At 36.8% G+C, this 16,452-nt stretch overlaps 1 protein-coding gene across 20 annotated transcripts in view; it reads right to left on the bottom strand.

Moving 5' to 3' along the window:
- DMD (dystrophin) overlaps positions 1-16,452 on the bottom strand; it is a 1,205,254-nt gene that overhangs the window by 105,407 nt on the left and 1,083,395 nt on the right. For all 20 annotated transcript variants that reach the window (XM_061453343.1, XM_061453346.1, XM_061453349.1 and 17 more), the window contains one exon: positions 7,885-7,945. In XM_061453343.1, the coding sequence (XP_061309327.1) occupies positions 7,885-7,945 (61 nt within the window). The remainder of the gene's footprint in view (positions 1-7,884; positions 7,946-16,452) is intronic.

Raw genomic sequence — 16,452 nt, forward strand, 5'->3', positions numbered from 1 at the left:
GACTGATAAGATCATGAAGAAGACAAAGGAGGCACAGCAGGTGAAGAGGGATTGATTTAATACCGCCTCTCTTATTATATGGATGAAATTTTTTCTCACATGGAATGGGGAAATAGTTTGTCTGCTTATTTGTGGTGCTAGCTGCATCAGAAGGGACACTGAACCAAGGACAATGAAGACAACGGATGTGGCCAGTGCTGCTTTGGAGAAGCTGTCAGTCTTCGGAGGAAACAAAGGAATTATGAGACTTCTTGGTATAACAAGGATATGTAAAAAATCTGAGATATTGTTCCCCATTTCCTTGAAGATTTCATTGGACAGTTGTCAGAAGCTGCCTCCTCTTTGTCATCTCAATTAAGTATGTAATTGATCTTCAAAAAAATGAAAAGTCTGACAGGCAAATCTTTCTATTTTTTCCCTTAATATGTCTAATCTTTTCAAGTTCAAGGCATTCCAGTGGAAATCAAACATAATTCCTATTTTTGAATCCTGCTCATTAAGCACACAATGCATTAAAAAAATTGCCATATACATCAAGCCAATATATTTTAGATATCAGGAGCAGCTGTAAAATCTACTTTGTTATGGAAGATCTGGCATATACTCTATAAAATAGGACTATACTGTATAGATGTCATTCAAATTTGTAAAAATTGTATTGGCTATGTTAATTTTTTATTAATTTACTGCAGTTGTTAAATGTAGTCAGGCAACATTTAACAACTGAAGTAAAATGGAGCTAATAGAAAAGAAGTACAAAGTGAAATTCAAGGAAAAATCACATCAGCTTACAAAAAATATAACAATTTAAACTACAATAAAAGTAAATATTTAAGGTTATGTAATTATACTCTATTACTCTATAAAGATATGAACTCCTTGTACAGTATCAAAAGTTTTCTTTTTATGTTACTGCATAAATAGTTAAGCCTGAAAGCTGGAAACAGCGAGTAGCTGGATTTAATGGATTTTAAATGGTGATATGTTCCTTTTAATTGGGAAAATAGGAGAGCCAAAATCCATATAAAATTCTCTTACCCAACTCATTCCCTGCATAACACATTTTAAGATTTAACATGAAATGAAAATTATCCCTGCACTATTTAACCTCTGCATAATGCTTAACACTATGCAGTCTTCATGAAAATTTGTACTGAATGAATTTGACACCAAAGCTTAGGAAATTTACTGTTCACTTACGTATGAGCAGTCACATCATAAGGACCAAGTTCTGTAAGCACTGTGTAAGCGCCTGAGGAAGCTGCTCTCTGCCCCCCAGAGCAGGCACTATGTTACACAGTGTTATGGTGGGAAAGCACATGGTTTCCATCAGTTATTGCCCTTAATGACTGGTTAGAGCCCTGTCCCCAGACCCTGCGCCCACAAGGATATGATAAAACTGCTGCTGAGTGCTTATAATTCATTTCAAAACAAATTAAATCTCCTTCAGTTACTTCACATGTGAGGGCAGTAACTCCCTGCTGACAGATGGTAATGAAAAGCAGACCCACGGTACCTTCCCCAAGTGCTCCTTCTCAGTCAGCAGGAACACATCTGTTTATAACCTCCACTTTCATTTTAAAGGTAGTTAAAGGCTCAAGATTTCCCATTTATTTACACTCCGAGTTTAAATTTTTGTGACAAGTTTTGGAACTGAGGCTTCATAGCCCTACAAATGATAAACTCTACACTTGGACAAACCTCTAAGAAATACCAGATATTTCAGTTAGGTTTTTATGCTAGACAGCATGTGATAATAAAGACAGTCTGAAAAGTATTATACTTTTTCTTTCCTTCACAATAGTTTCAATTTTCATATGGACAGTTCAGAACTAAATGACAGGAAAAGATCATAATGGCTGCACACTTAAGAAGCCAAAACAGTAATACCTTTCTGGTACTTGATAGATAGGTTAACTGCCAGCCATACATATGGTTTTCAGAGGCTGCTCACAGATTCAGTCACTATGTATCACTTATGTATGGTCCTCCATGCCCCTCTCTGCTCTATCTGACAGATATTTCCTACTTGCTTTTGTGTCTTGTACTTATCTGTATTATGCAGAAGAAACAATTAACCCAAGAGGGTTTACCAGAACAGCAACTCTTTGCTTTATTTTATCTTAAAATTTAATTCAGATTCATTTATCCCATCTCTCTTGAACAAAAGTGAAAGAATCGTGGCTTAACCTGTTTGCTTTTACAATGAAAACTCACCGCTCTTAGCTTTTTTCTGTGTTGAAATTCTGCATGGTTAACAACAATTACAAGGGAGATTAAAAGTTAAGATAACAAAGAAGTACGTTTATAGATCCCTAGTGTGGTATGGAAAGACTGCAGAATCTAAAACTAGCAAAAGTGTATGTCACAAGCTGACACATTTAATGCAAATATTCTCATAGGAAACTACAATGTGGAAGAGGACAAGCAAGTGGAGATGCACAGTCCTTGGAGTTAGCTCACTGCATAGCTAATTTGTATAGACGGGCTCATGCAGATCTTCTCAAGGAGTCAAATCTATGCTCCCGAGAATCCAGCTTTGTCCTCAGCAGGACAAAGTTCAGTGAACTTCTATAATCTGTATAAGAAAATAAGCTTGGCTGGGAAATAACTTGGAAGACGTCCTTTGTGGGAAGTGCTGAGATGAAAGACTACTGTATTTTTGCAGAAGCATTTTAAATCCTTCAAAAGAATAGGCACAACAAGAGGGTAAGAAGACAGACACTATTAACTGGCAAGTCAGTTACAGAGAGGAAGAATAACGTCAAAGATTAGTACAAATACAGGAATCATGCCTACTAAATTTCAACACATCATAATGGCAGGAGTACTGAATTATTTCTTTCAGAGACAAAGTATGTTGCAAACTTCAATCCATCTCCTCTTTACTCCAAGGCAACAGAGATCTCCTAGCACTGTGTAATGGATGTGGCTACTGAGTGCAGGATAAGCCATACACAAGAGAGATGCCAACATGACTTAGACTATAGCTGCTTAGTATTCCCTCGTGCCCCAGGAGGATGGACACTGAAGAGGAATTGGGTTGAGTAACATGACTGAATGCTTCTTTAGGTGTTGCAAAATCCAGATTAGACATATGATGTTGCTATCTATCACTGGTTTGGGGCAGACCCTCTATCTGCTTCATTAAAAGATAAGAATGTGCATGTGTATGCATGCACATGTGAGATCCCTTTCATCATAGGGTGAGCTCTGCTAAATGTGATCCAACCTGAAATATGAAGTTAAAATCTGCAGACTCCTATCTTCATTATCTGTCCTTTTTGGAATTTGAGACTTTTTTAATCTTTCAATGCACATTCAGTAGTCTTTGTACTATGTATTTTTTTTCCATTTGCTTTTCAGATTTCTGAGGTACAGTAATTGCCTGTTTTGTCTTCCAAAAACTTAAATTTAGAAATTTTAATGAATGCCTAAAGCATTATTAATGAGTACAGACATGCCTGTGCCTGCTTCTACCTACCCATTTTCTGAGTTGAACTCCAGTAAGAGTAGGATCAAGGTCTTCAAAGAATAGAACTAATTAAACAGAAAACTATTTTTTTTATATTCCTCTCCCTTTTTTTTAGTCTAATAAAACCTTTAAATCCTGTACTAGACACACGAATATATCAAGGGATAAAAAAGAAAAAAAAAAAGTTGGATAAAATGTGGTTTTGAGCAATTTTAAATGTTTTAATCCAGAGGCAAAATGGAGTTTTTTAACTCAGTAACACCTTTTGTGCTGGGCATGCGCTCGGTACCCAAGAAGCAATGCCCACTTGGTACTTGGGAAGCCATAATAATTCTGCTGTCCTAGAACACAAAAATGTGATTTCTCAGCTTGCTGGAGAAGAGAGAGGTGGTGCTGAACTGTTGGCCTAGTTTATCATCTCCATAAGGAGGGAAGCACATAAAGTGTGGAAGGAAATCCACCAGAATGCAGGAGCTGGTGTACAGCCATTAGACTGCAATTTCCATGCAGTCTAATGAAAGAAGGCCAAGAAACTACAAAATGGCAGAGACTGGGAATACTGAAACAGGTTGTACACTGTCAATTATATTTTCCATGGCAACGATGCCTACAGGACTACAATTTGAAAAAAAAAAGCAAAACAAAACAAACTGTTACGAATAATCTCAAGAAGGAAATATTTAAGGGATAGGTTAGAGGTACGTAGATGCTACAGATTAATCAACTGTATAAAAATGAACTATTTACCAGGAAAATCACAAGGCCTGAAGATACCTAGCAGTAAGCAAACACTGCCGCTGAAGATTTAGCGCTAAGTAGCACCTGATTTATGGATTTATCAAATGCTATGTCACTCAAAATATGAACATGAGATAAAGCAGTTAAGTATCAAGGGAAAACCATATAAAATGAAAACCAATAAAATGTGTAGCAAATCTGGTAAATGAAGGGGTCTAGCTCCAACATTCTACATCAATGACAGAAAATTAGGTAAACATGGAAAGAATGCTATCTGTAGCTGCTTAGTCTTCATGGAAGCTCTTTTAGAAAGTTAACAACTAATATGAAAGTAATAGGTCAAAAATTAAAGAAATAATGTGCTAAGTTTAAAAGCCAGAACGGTAAAGAAAACAATCTAGTTGTGTGCAAATATGAAATATGAGTGATCAGAATTAATGAAAAGAAAAATGGCTGAGGGCAGCTGCAGTAGAGAATAGATGCAACAGTATACTAGGGCTCATTAAAACTTCACCATTTTGTTTTACACCTCAAGGAAAGCAAGTTTTTCTGTAAAAAAATGTGGCCGAATTTAAACTTTAAACTAATAATGCGTGTTGGATGCACTTGACCTCTTAAAAAAACTAGCACTACTTTTGTAAAGTCTTCAAAGAAGTTAAAAGTCTGAGCTGTAGATGGGCCAAGAATTCCTGTAAGAAACCCACAAAGGAGCAGAGTGACCCAGTGAACATCAGTGCACATGGGCTTGGAACACCAATCACGTGATTGCTGCATAAACAGCATCTGGCTTTTACAAGGCTCATTTATCAAGGAGCAAAGCAAGTTGCGGGTATAAGGACTCTCCTGCATACCTTTCCCATTGTATGCAGTTTGACTACGAGCCAACCATCACATAGTCCATAACCATGAAAGCCTACATGAGCTCCCTTTGAGTTCTCCTAGCTGAGCAGCAGGGCTGCATGGTGGTGACCTCCTCTGAGCTGGGATACCTCTCAAGGTTGCTCCTTGAGGCAGAGACACCTTTTACCAACAGCAGATATTTGGATGAGCCCAGTTTGAGCTCTGCCTGAATTGCAGATGTATTGCATGGTGACTCTCCCCTTGAGCAGGGGCACCTCTTAAGGTTTAAGATTCTTTACCTGAGACTAAGAGATCCTTCCTTGCCCAAGGCAGAGAGACCCCTTATATATGATAACTCCTTGGTAAGTGACAGCATATAGAATTAATACTACCGAAATATCAGTATTCCACATAACTACTCAATTATTACAAACTTTGCATATGTAGACCTTTTGACATAAACTGTTCACCAAGTCTAGGACTTAGTCTGGATCCAGCCACACCTAGACTCCTCTTGGAGAAGGAGTTTAGAAAGCAAGGGGGTCCATTCTGAACCTTGTGACTTAACAGGAGGGTCTTCCTCACCCTTTTGTATCTCCAGTCTCTGTGTAAATCATTCTAGCTCAATCTGAACTCAATTTCCTCCATATGTTTCTTCCATGTAGTAAATAATGGAGTGAAACTTGCCATCAAACTTTGCTTAGTCACACTTTTACAAAATCATATTAAACCCACTTTTACTAATAATACCTTTGATGGTGATTCCTAAAGCAATCCAAGTCACTCATTCAGGACAAGTTTGTAGAGTTGTCAGGATCTGTGACATAATGCTACAACTCATTATGGCTATTAATGCACTTTCCAAGCTGAACAAAATGAAACAAATTTATTCCTTTGAATGTGTAAATGGCCTGGAACAGAAGACTAAAAACGAGTAAGGTATAAGCAAGAGCATCACTGGCAGTTTTAGCACAGGGTCAACAGTTACCTATAGCTACTGGGTGCAAGTAACAGAGTGAGTTGGGAAGCACAGCATGAAATGCATCTTGTGCCTACACTAAGAACTGCCTTCTCTCCCTGTAATGGCAAGTCATACCAGAGCAAAGAGAAGAGGAAGATCTTAAAGAATCTTAAAGATGAGATTCAGAGCAGCCCTGTGGAGAAGGACTTGGGGGTGCTGGTCGATGAGAAAATGAACATGAGCCGGCAGCGTGCACTAACAGCCCAGAAAGCCAACTGTATCCTGGGCTGCATCAAAAGGAGCGTGACCAGCAGGTCAAAGGAGGTGATCCTGCCCCTCTGCTCTGCTCTTGTGAGACCTCACCTGGAGTACTGTGCGCAGTTCTGGTGTCCTCAACATAAAAAGGACATGGAACTGTTGGAACAAGTCCAGAGAAGGGCCACGAAGATGATCAGGGGACTGGAACACCTCCCGTATGAAGACGGGCTGAGGAAGTTGGAGCTGTTCAGCCTGGAGAAGAGAAGGCTGCATGGAGACCTCATAGCAGCCTTCCAGTATCTGAAGGGGGCCTATAGGGATGCTGGGGAGGGACTCTTCATTAGGGACTGTAGTGACAGGACAAGGGGTAACAGGTTAAAACTTGAACAGGGGAAGTTTAGATTGGATAAAAGGAAGAAATTCTTTCCTGTTAGGGTGGTGAAGCACTGGAATGGGCTGCCCAGGGAGGCTGTGAATGCTCCATCCCTGGCAGTGTTCAAGACCACGTTTGACGAGGCCTTGGGTGATATGGTTTAGTGTGAGGTGTCCCTGCCCATGGCAGGGGAGTTCGAACTAGATGATCTTAAGGTCCTTTCCAACCCTAACTATTCTATGATTCTATGATTCCATCTTTTCCTTCACAGCTGTGCCATAAATGATCCTTACATGCCGGAGTATCAACTTGCTTTCCAGCATTTGTCTACTGTAGATTGTCCCTCCTTGATAGAGCTTTCTAGCTTCTTTGTGGCTGTTCATTATTCATAGCCAAATACAGACATCAGAAAAATTACAAATTCAATGCAAAATTAAGCCAATTTAGCCAGGTATAACTGTACCTCTGAATGCACTATAGACTTAAGTATTCATGTGCAACTAAAATGCTTGTTCTGAAGGTACTGTAGTAGTTCACCTTGTTGTGAAAGTTGCAACTGAAGTGCCATTGCAAGAGCCATTTGTAACCAGGTGGCTTCAATGACACTAGTTAAGTTTGCCAAGTGTTTTGGGAATATAACAAGAAACAGCATGAATGTGTGTATTAAACACCACCTGTGTTTCAGTTACTTGCACTACAGTCTCAGTTACAAGTGTTGCATCACATTTCCTTCAGAAGTTACATACAATTAATTCAAGGCACGTATTACAGATAATAAAGAAGTAAAGAGGGAAAAGAATGTACTAAAACTTCTTTCTTATCTGCTGTGTAGTGGTTCTGTTTAGGGCATTAGACGCAGGTGTTTCAAAAAATTTTTTTTTATTTTCTTCTTATTTGTTATGCATACACACCTCTTAAAGCAAATTAGATTGATCTGGGAGCTGAACTCTAAAAGAACAGTCCATAGGGACTAATTTGTCCCTTGTCAAAAGATCCCAAAGCTTTTCTTAGTTTGGTCACTTAACAGTAGTAAAAATCCAAACCAACTTACAAATCAGTGCATCCAACTGGCCTTTTAAATAACTAGCACACTTATTTGAAATGTATTACAGCCTTCACTCCTTTTTGTTTTTCCATTTAGACAACATAGGAGCAGTTCACGAAAATCAAAGAAAATTACTAACTATTCTCTTAAGTGACAAATGTAAATAGCTGGAATGAGTTACCATTTATACTCACTTGATATAATACGGCACTTTGTTTGGTGAGATTGCTCTCTCCCAGGGGCCTTGGACAGAAGCTGTTAACAACAAACAAACAAATAAATAAATAACTGCAAACATACAGTCATACATACAAACATGCCTAGAACAGAAACATGGAGGTCAAGTTCAAAGTAAACAGGAAAGACAATGCTAATCTCTAGAATTACGCTTGGCCACACTGATACAGGTCTGCTTGCTCAGTTGCCCATGAAGGAAGGATGGATTAACCTGCTGTTCTGAAATTTCTGTCCTAATCTGAGAGAAATTGCAGTCATTCAGCAGCAGAGATTATATACACACCCCCACCCCCCACCCCAAACTTGATGACTAAATTTGCAGGACAGATAGGAAGCAGAGTGCACAGTCTGTATGGCATGTTCTTTTGTGGGGTTGCTCCTGCTAATGTGACCGAGTGTTCTTCAGTTTCTGTCATTGTGTGGTCGCTGCTTTGCATCCTAGGAACGGAATTACATGCTTGTTTACATTTTACATTGACTGAAGTTACACTGAGACACCATCCAAGTGTTTGTGTTTTTTTTTTTTCCTCATGACTTATTCTAAACAGAACAATTTCATTTTTATTTCTCCACATTACTAATTGTGTCTTAGTGACTTCCAGTAACAGCAAATAATGGGGAAAATGACAGTGTGATCACAAGAAATACAAAATGACATTACTCACTCTTGGCTATCACAATGTTATATATCAACATCAGTTTACAATATAATGAAAACATTTTGCAACAATGCTTCCTATAAAACTCATTGCTGGCAAAACAGTTGTAAATTATTTTTTTTTTATCGTAAGTTTTATTAGAGGCAGAGATAACATAGAGTTTAGGCCATAATGGAAAGATAATTGTTTTTGTTAAGAATTTGTTATCTGTCAAGCCCAGTAGGACCAAGAATTTTCTTTTTTAATATAGTGATTAAAAAAGAAAATATATGAAAAGCGATCTACTGGGGAAAAAAAGCAGCCTGTTGGCTTTACCCAGTGTAACCCTTCTTTTTAGTGACCCCTGCTGTTCACAAAGGAGATCAATTGTTATCAAGACTAGTAATTAGTTGCTATTTGGCTCTGAGTATATTCTTTCCCTCTCTTATTCAAAATAGATACTTTAAAAACGCCACTCCCAAGATGCAGATACTTTAACAAAGTCACCAAATCACAGTCCGGGGGGGTAGGAAATTGAAGTGAAGGAGTTAGACATAGATTAGAATTTTTATGCTATCAATTCCTTGGTAATTCCTTTGTAAGTTTTTATTCAGTAAAACTAACCTGAGTGTTAATATGTGTTCCGACAAATAGTTTTAAAATTCCCACTCAGTGACAACGTTAAGGTTTCTTACCCTTGGGAACTGGTATTATTTGAGGACTAATTTGTATAGAATTACACCAAGTTATAATTTTTGAAAGTAAAATACCCTTCAGTATTAACTAAAAACTGACTTTACCTATTTCTCTCCTAAACAATCATTAATATTCCCAATGGAAATACCACTGAGCTACACTTCTTCCACTTTGTTGGTTTTCATTCAGTACCTAAATGAAAGAATACATTGCTGCATTTTTTGGTTTTTTTTGGAAGGTGTATTTCTTCTGTTGCTTCTGAATTAATCTGAGCAAGAGCTTTGCAGTCCTAATTTACTATCACAGAATCTTATGTATGGTAGTGGTTTTGATACATTAGAAAGGTAAGAAATACTTTGCTTTCATGAGAACTAAGTGCTATAGGGATAACAAACAATTCCATGATGTTCTGCATAATTTGATTTAGTGTTCCTTCAAGAGATTGCTGTGAAGGTGTCTATATCACACTTTTGGTTTTCTGGATGATTCTAGCCTTGCATAAATTTGAGTTGACAAAATACATGGTACTTTTACAGCTATGCTAAGAGAATAATCATTTCATTTTTGGCAGAAGCCCAGAGGCTGAGAACAGCTGTTTCTTATCTCTTGCTACCAGTACAGATTTACTGTCCATTACAAAGCTAGTGCAGGTAATGGACATATATATTTAATTCCTGTTCAGACCATTTTAGTAGTAAATCTGAAACTTGCTAGCAAAAACTCTTCTTATATGACACTGTAGTATCCCTGTGGGCTACACCACTCAAGAAGCATGTATCTTCCTTTTTGCTAAGTGTAATCCAAAAGTCTTTTATTGTTCTAGCTTGCACAGCCTAAGAACACATTACCATACACCCAGCTACTTGCAATATTGTTGGCTAATATTAAATACTACACCAAAATATAGGCATTTTAAGAGTGAATTTAAATTTCCTTATGCTTTATATTGATATACATTTTAATGGTTACCTAATTTGAGAGGTTTTTTATCAACCTGATGGTGTGCTAATACATATTACTTGCTTTGCATATTCAACCTAGGTGAACACAGTTCTTGACAGTAAGCCCATGTACATCCTTATTTGTTTGCAGAATGTAAAATGAAATGGTAGCATGCTGGCTCTCTGAACATCAGCAATGTTTTAATCTATTCAGGGACCTGAATGAAATATTAAATGGGATGATAGCATAATTTTATCTATGTTGATATTACAAAAAAAAAAATCATACATATTTCACTTTAGCACTACAAACATAATGAAAAATACATGTATGCTTACTAATAGTAAACTATTTCTCCCCCAGCTATTTAAAGGGTAAATTTAGTAGGGCCACATTTAGAAGTTACTCTCAGTGGTCCTTGTTTACATAGTCAGCACACACTTTTAGTCATTCTATAATGGCACGAGTTTACATTTTCAGTTTTAAATAAGAATAAAATCTTTTGACTCCTATTTGTAACTAGGAGTTAAAGTATTGTGAAACAGTTTTAGGAAAGAAACCACAAAGTAGCACTGCCTAGTACCCATATGCCATGCAGTGTTACATGTGTCTTCTCAAATATATTTTTTTTCTTAGAAATCTATTATAGTTATTATATATGCATTCCAGAATCAGCATTATGATAGTTAAAGCTGAGCTCATTTTTATATTCACAATTAAGAGCTGCACTACGTGCTTTGTGGCCACAACAGCTGTAATTCAGAAAAGTGCTTAATTATGTTCATGTTTTAATAACGGTAATTCACTTATTCAGCCTAGGAGCTCTACCTGGATAACTTACATTGTTCTACATTGCATAAAGATACTAATGATGATAATGCTAACATAGAGCTAGAAATTTATTTACTCACATAAAATTTGGGTTTGTACCAATTATTTTCACTCCCACAAGGGATGGAGTTGGTGCCTTCAGATAAAGGCAGGCAGGGAGGACGAAATTATGAGACAGTCTTTGCATCTGGAAAGACTCTGATTCCCAAGAACCGGAAGTTCACATCTGTGTAAGGTACCCTAACCTTTCAAAGAAGATTCATTGTGTACTTTTCTAATTATTTTCAAATGACAATATTATAAATGAGAAGATATTGCTCTTCACAGACTATAAAGAGTTTATGCCTGTCATCTTGAGAGAATATGCTAAAGCAATGTTTTCCCTCCATTATCAGTTCATGATACATGCTGGCAGGATGCCATCTCCAATATGTATGCCTGCGTGACAGGGGCACGATAGAAGTGTTTGCATAATTTATTAGTTCTTTGAGATCCTTTGCAACAAATGTCAGTATACATCTGTAAAATATGATTCCCTCCCCCCCCCCCCCAATTTACAGACAATTGATTTCTAAGTTATGTGCATTTATTATTGTACTAAGTGAGACCAAAGGACAATCAGTCTGCATTGCTTAGCGCTGAGATATAGTGTTGCGCTGTGTAGTTGAGAAACTGATGTCAGAATGCATCAACTACACAATTTAGAAGTTACAAGGTAGGAACATCAATCAAAACCTGTCTTTCATAAGGACTACACAGCATGGAGTCTATTCTGCTCCAAGCTGTGCTCATAGTGGTGCACACATTGATGGATTTATGAGCATTCCTGAGATAGCTCCTTCTCAGCTTGAATTCTGCTGTTCTTAAACCCGAGCAAACACTCGCTTCTTCCCTGCAACACTAGCAGCACCGTCTACTGCTACAGTACACAGAAAGTCTCTGACTATACCATTTTCAAAGCACTTCTAACCAATTTGAAGAAGGGATTATTAGTCATGAAAAAGCTTATCATGTGATCAGGGCCAATTACAATGACTCGCATTTTACGAGTTATAAAAGAGGCTTCTCCATCCTCCATTTCCTGCTGGAAATTTTACAGCCAATTTAAGATTTCTCACCTGCAGCCTAGGGTCCACATTACATGATACAACCTAAACAATGCATACCTTTAATCATGAACAGAGTTTCCAGAACTTTCCAAATGCAACTTGTAAAACAAACTATAAAATACATCTACTGCTCATTTTCTTAAATGTCAGAAATGTAAATGTAAAATGGCAAAAATACAAGCATCTACCTGTTTAATACAGAAATACTGCATGAGATAAAGTATTATAGTCTGTATTGATTCATGTATCCCAAGTTACAGGTACCTTATACTGCTACTTCTGCTCCTGTGCTCTTAAATTAAAACCTCTAAAACTGGCTCATCAAATAAGGTCATAAAATGACCTAATCAAATTGGTAATTTTTATGCAAATGGAATTAGGTAAATAGAAAAATATATCTTTGGTAAATATTCCATGTCTCTCAGAGCAAAACATAACAGAAAAACATCTTATATTTAAAGTATGCCTATTGTACTGCAGTCATGGAGTTTGAGGGTGAAGGACTAAGCACAATGTACATCCCATGACAATATGGGCACATGGTTAAATAGATCAGAGTTAAACTTGGCAATGTAAAACATAAAGTAGTTTTCATTTAGGCTTCACAGGTCCAATGTTACTCTAAAAAGATTATAAAATATTGGGGGGATGATTGTCTCAGCAACATATCAAGTCAGATGATGGGCAAAATTATAATAAGCAATAATTCATATTTGAGTCTTATCCAGAGTAAAAAATAATATTTGTTTGCCTGCAAATTTTTTAGCATTTCAGAATATAGGACTGTCTACCAATCAAGGATAAAATCCAGAAATTAACTAGGCTGCTATAGGAAAAATAATGAAGGGAGCAATTTTCCTGACTACTCCCTCAAAAAAAAAAATTAAATATCTGCTCTAAAATAAATACTAGACTGCATTTTTAATTTGATGACAAATGAAAACAAGAACAGAAGAGAGAATGAATTATTTTTAACTAGCATTCTAAGGTATTTTTCATTGGAAGCCTTCACAAATACAAGATATTAATTACAAGGAAAAATTGTTTGCTTCCAGGAAAAGAGAAGGGGAGAACATTATAATTTGAAAACTGATTTTATCATTTTGTCATAGGTATAGGCATAATAATCTAACAAGGACTGAAAGTAAATGGACTGAAGACTTTAAACCCAATTTACCTATCAGACAAACCTTGAGGTTGAATTGGTGCCCAGTGCTACTACAAATTCACCATGATAATAGCAGTGACAAGACCCTTGAAGTGAATATTTTTTGTAAGTACTTTATCAGTTTTCTTTTTTAACTTTTTCGGAAGCACATGCAGCCATTTTGCATTAATACTATAAAAATAGGGGAAAAAAAAAAAAAAAGAGTTTTCTAGCAATCAGGCTCTTCTAGGTTATATGGCCGTACTTAAATGCAATATAAAATCCCTTTTCTTCCAGACAGTTCCCAGAATTAGGCCAATTATTTTGTAGCCACTTTTCCTCTGTCTTTATCTTACTGCCTGGTAATATTTTCTATTCAAAACATTAAATGTGATAGCTAAAAATATTAAATCATATATCTGAAGACATGGATGAATGGACATGGTCTTCAATATCTGCATGTCAAAAGTGACATCTGGAAGATAGTATAATGCATGCAGTGAGAAATAAGAGAAAAATATATAGCTGTTAGCACTGGAAAATAAATTTACCAGACGGATGGGTAAAGTGTCTTAAGAGTCCTAGAGCCCTGTCATTTTTAGATCCAGATATCTTAATTAGAAGGACTTGCCCTTTTAAAGTTGCCTGCCTGTGCAAGAAATAGCTTCATTAATCTTTGCTTTGCATAATAATCTAAGCACTTGCCCAAAAGGTGCGAGATGCAAGTATTTGACTTCTTTCCCAGCTTGAAAGAAGTCAAACCCACACCCCAATTTATTCACAGTAGTGGCCTAAATAACTGGTGGAAAACACAAAGGCACAGAAAGAATTAAAAAAACAGATCTGAACCTTAACAGGTCTGAGCTTATCTGGAGAAGGAGAGACCTAGGTTACATAGCCCACTTCAGAGACCATATTTTTTATTTTGAAGCAACAATTGTCCACACAAAATATAGCAGATGTACTCTGATCACTAGACTGCAATACACACTATTGGCTCCAGTGTTCATAACCTTTCTGTTTCTGAATGGAAGCTGCTATGGCTGCCTCATCTCATGTTGAAGTCATAGAATCATAAAAATCACAGAATCAAATAGGGTGGAAAAGACCTTTAAGATCAAGTCCAACTGCAGGACTGCCAAGACCACCACTAAACCGTATATCACTGAGGGCCTCATCTACACAGTTTGTGAACACTTCGAGGGACAGTGATTCCACCACTTCCCTGGGAACCCTGTTCCAATACATGACTACCCTTTCAGTGAAGAAATTCCTGCTTGGAAGTCCAAAACTTAAACATATAATTAGGTATCTCCAGTTAAAGTATAGTTCTAAGCACATATTTAGGTATGCAGATGTAACAGTCTGATACCGATGTACCCATGCAGCTGAAGCTTGTAGCTTGGAAAATACAAATCACACAATGTTAGCTAGATGTAAACCAGCCTTTTAGACTTGCAAACATAAGTGTTGTTTCTTTTCTGCTATTTTCAGGTTCTTCACCTGATGAAAGTCTATGTTCTCTGAGATTGGAAATCACAAGCTGTGTCTGGGGTCTCCCCGTGTCACGTTTGTAAATAATTGCTAATTATACCTGAGCACTATTTCATGTAGTCACTTCATTGACATGCTATACATACTATCAGATGCCTCATGCTGGAGCTGGACAGTAAATTACAAGATTTGCTTATGCTTTCAGAAGGTGTAATACCTTCTATTTTTCAGCAATCACAAGTAATCCATGTGAATTTGCTATCACATTAAAAATAGGGCTGATGGGAGCCTGGCTAGCACAGCAAATGATATTAAAACTAATCTGACATCAATCCTACCTCTCATTTATCACATCTCAAGAAAAAAAAAAAGAAGGTAATAACTGTTGTGACAAATATAGGTGGGTCCTCCAGGAAGAGGCAATGAATCCCATACTTTGTAAGAGGCAGCATCAAGAAGGAAAATAAAGGAGAACTCAAAAAAGTAAAATTATTCCAGAGGAGTCACTGAAAACTGGAGCTGGCATTATGCTTGAAATTTGCAGGTACCCTTTTCCACACTTCAGTTACTGTATATAATTTTCAAATTAAGTACCATCATCCATTAAAGGATCCCAGATTTTTTTAATTAATTTGCTAAAAATTTACTCATTTCTCTTTTTTAATTTTATTTTTTACATCCCAATTTAGATAATTCTAATTAAATGCAAAACCTTCAAACCCAACGAAGTAATTCTGTAGATCTAATGTTTTACGCAAGTAAAACATTTATCAGCTATAGCTTAACAACTGTTGCTCTGAATTCTGTGAGCCTCTGTCCTTAGATAATAAACTAAGAATAAAGGAATAAACTGAGAAAGACCTGGGACTCTGTGGAGACTGGTGGAATTAAATGAGTTTGGGGAAGCACGAAGGTGTGATCAGAAGATCCCTGTTTTTCACTCCTGATCTCTCCAGTTCACATCTTTCTTCCCACTTATATCAGAAATAGCTATAAGAATAGCTTTTAAAACAGGGCACAGCTGCTTAGGAACAGGGACTACCACTTGATTCTTTGAGTGCACAGTGCATGACAAATATGAAGTCCCTGCATCACTCATTACTTTTGAGCTAGGTTCTCAACAGCCCTATTCAGCTTCAGTTCCAACCAAGCAGAAACAGAAAGATGATGCTGTAATTTCTATATTTAAAATAATAACAAACATAAAAAAAAGCATCACCACAGGTTAGTGGCTTATATTTATTTCTTCCAGATAGGAGAGAAATGTAATTAAGTCACTGATTTTATGTGAACTTGACTGCATACCACCTTTTTTTGCAGAACTACTTAAAGGTAAATTGACTCTAAAAGGACAATTTTTCATATAAGTATATAAACACAGTTGGGAGCTGAAGATCATCACTCACACCTTAAGGTGAGCAAGCACATATGGTAGAGGGAAAGTTGATTCTGAATTTGAGAGGATGAACTGTTTATTACTTGAATATAAATTAGTTCTGAAATGGTCAATAAATTGCTTATGTTCCTTACTTATTACAGTTTGCACTGATATTATGTCTCAGCTCCTTAGCTAAAAATGCTCTCTGAGTTGAATTTATAAAAGAGCAGAATTACTATGATTCATCCTTACACCATTGTTGCCACAGCCAGATTGATCCAACCTGGGCT

The sequence above is a fragment of the Pezoporus flaviventris genome, unplaced genomic scaffold, assembly GCF_033815535.1.
Source record: "Pezoporus flaviventris isolate CSIRO_AGI_PZ_B2104156 unplaced genomic scaffold, CSIRO_AGI_Pfla_v1 ptg000015l, whole genome shotgun sequence".
Classification (NCBI taxonomy): domain Eukaryota; kingdom Metazoa; phylum Chordata; class Aves; order Psittaciformes; family Psittacidae; genus Pezoporus; species Pezoporus flaviventris.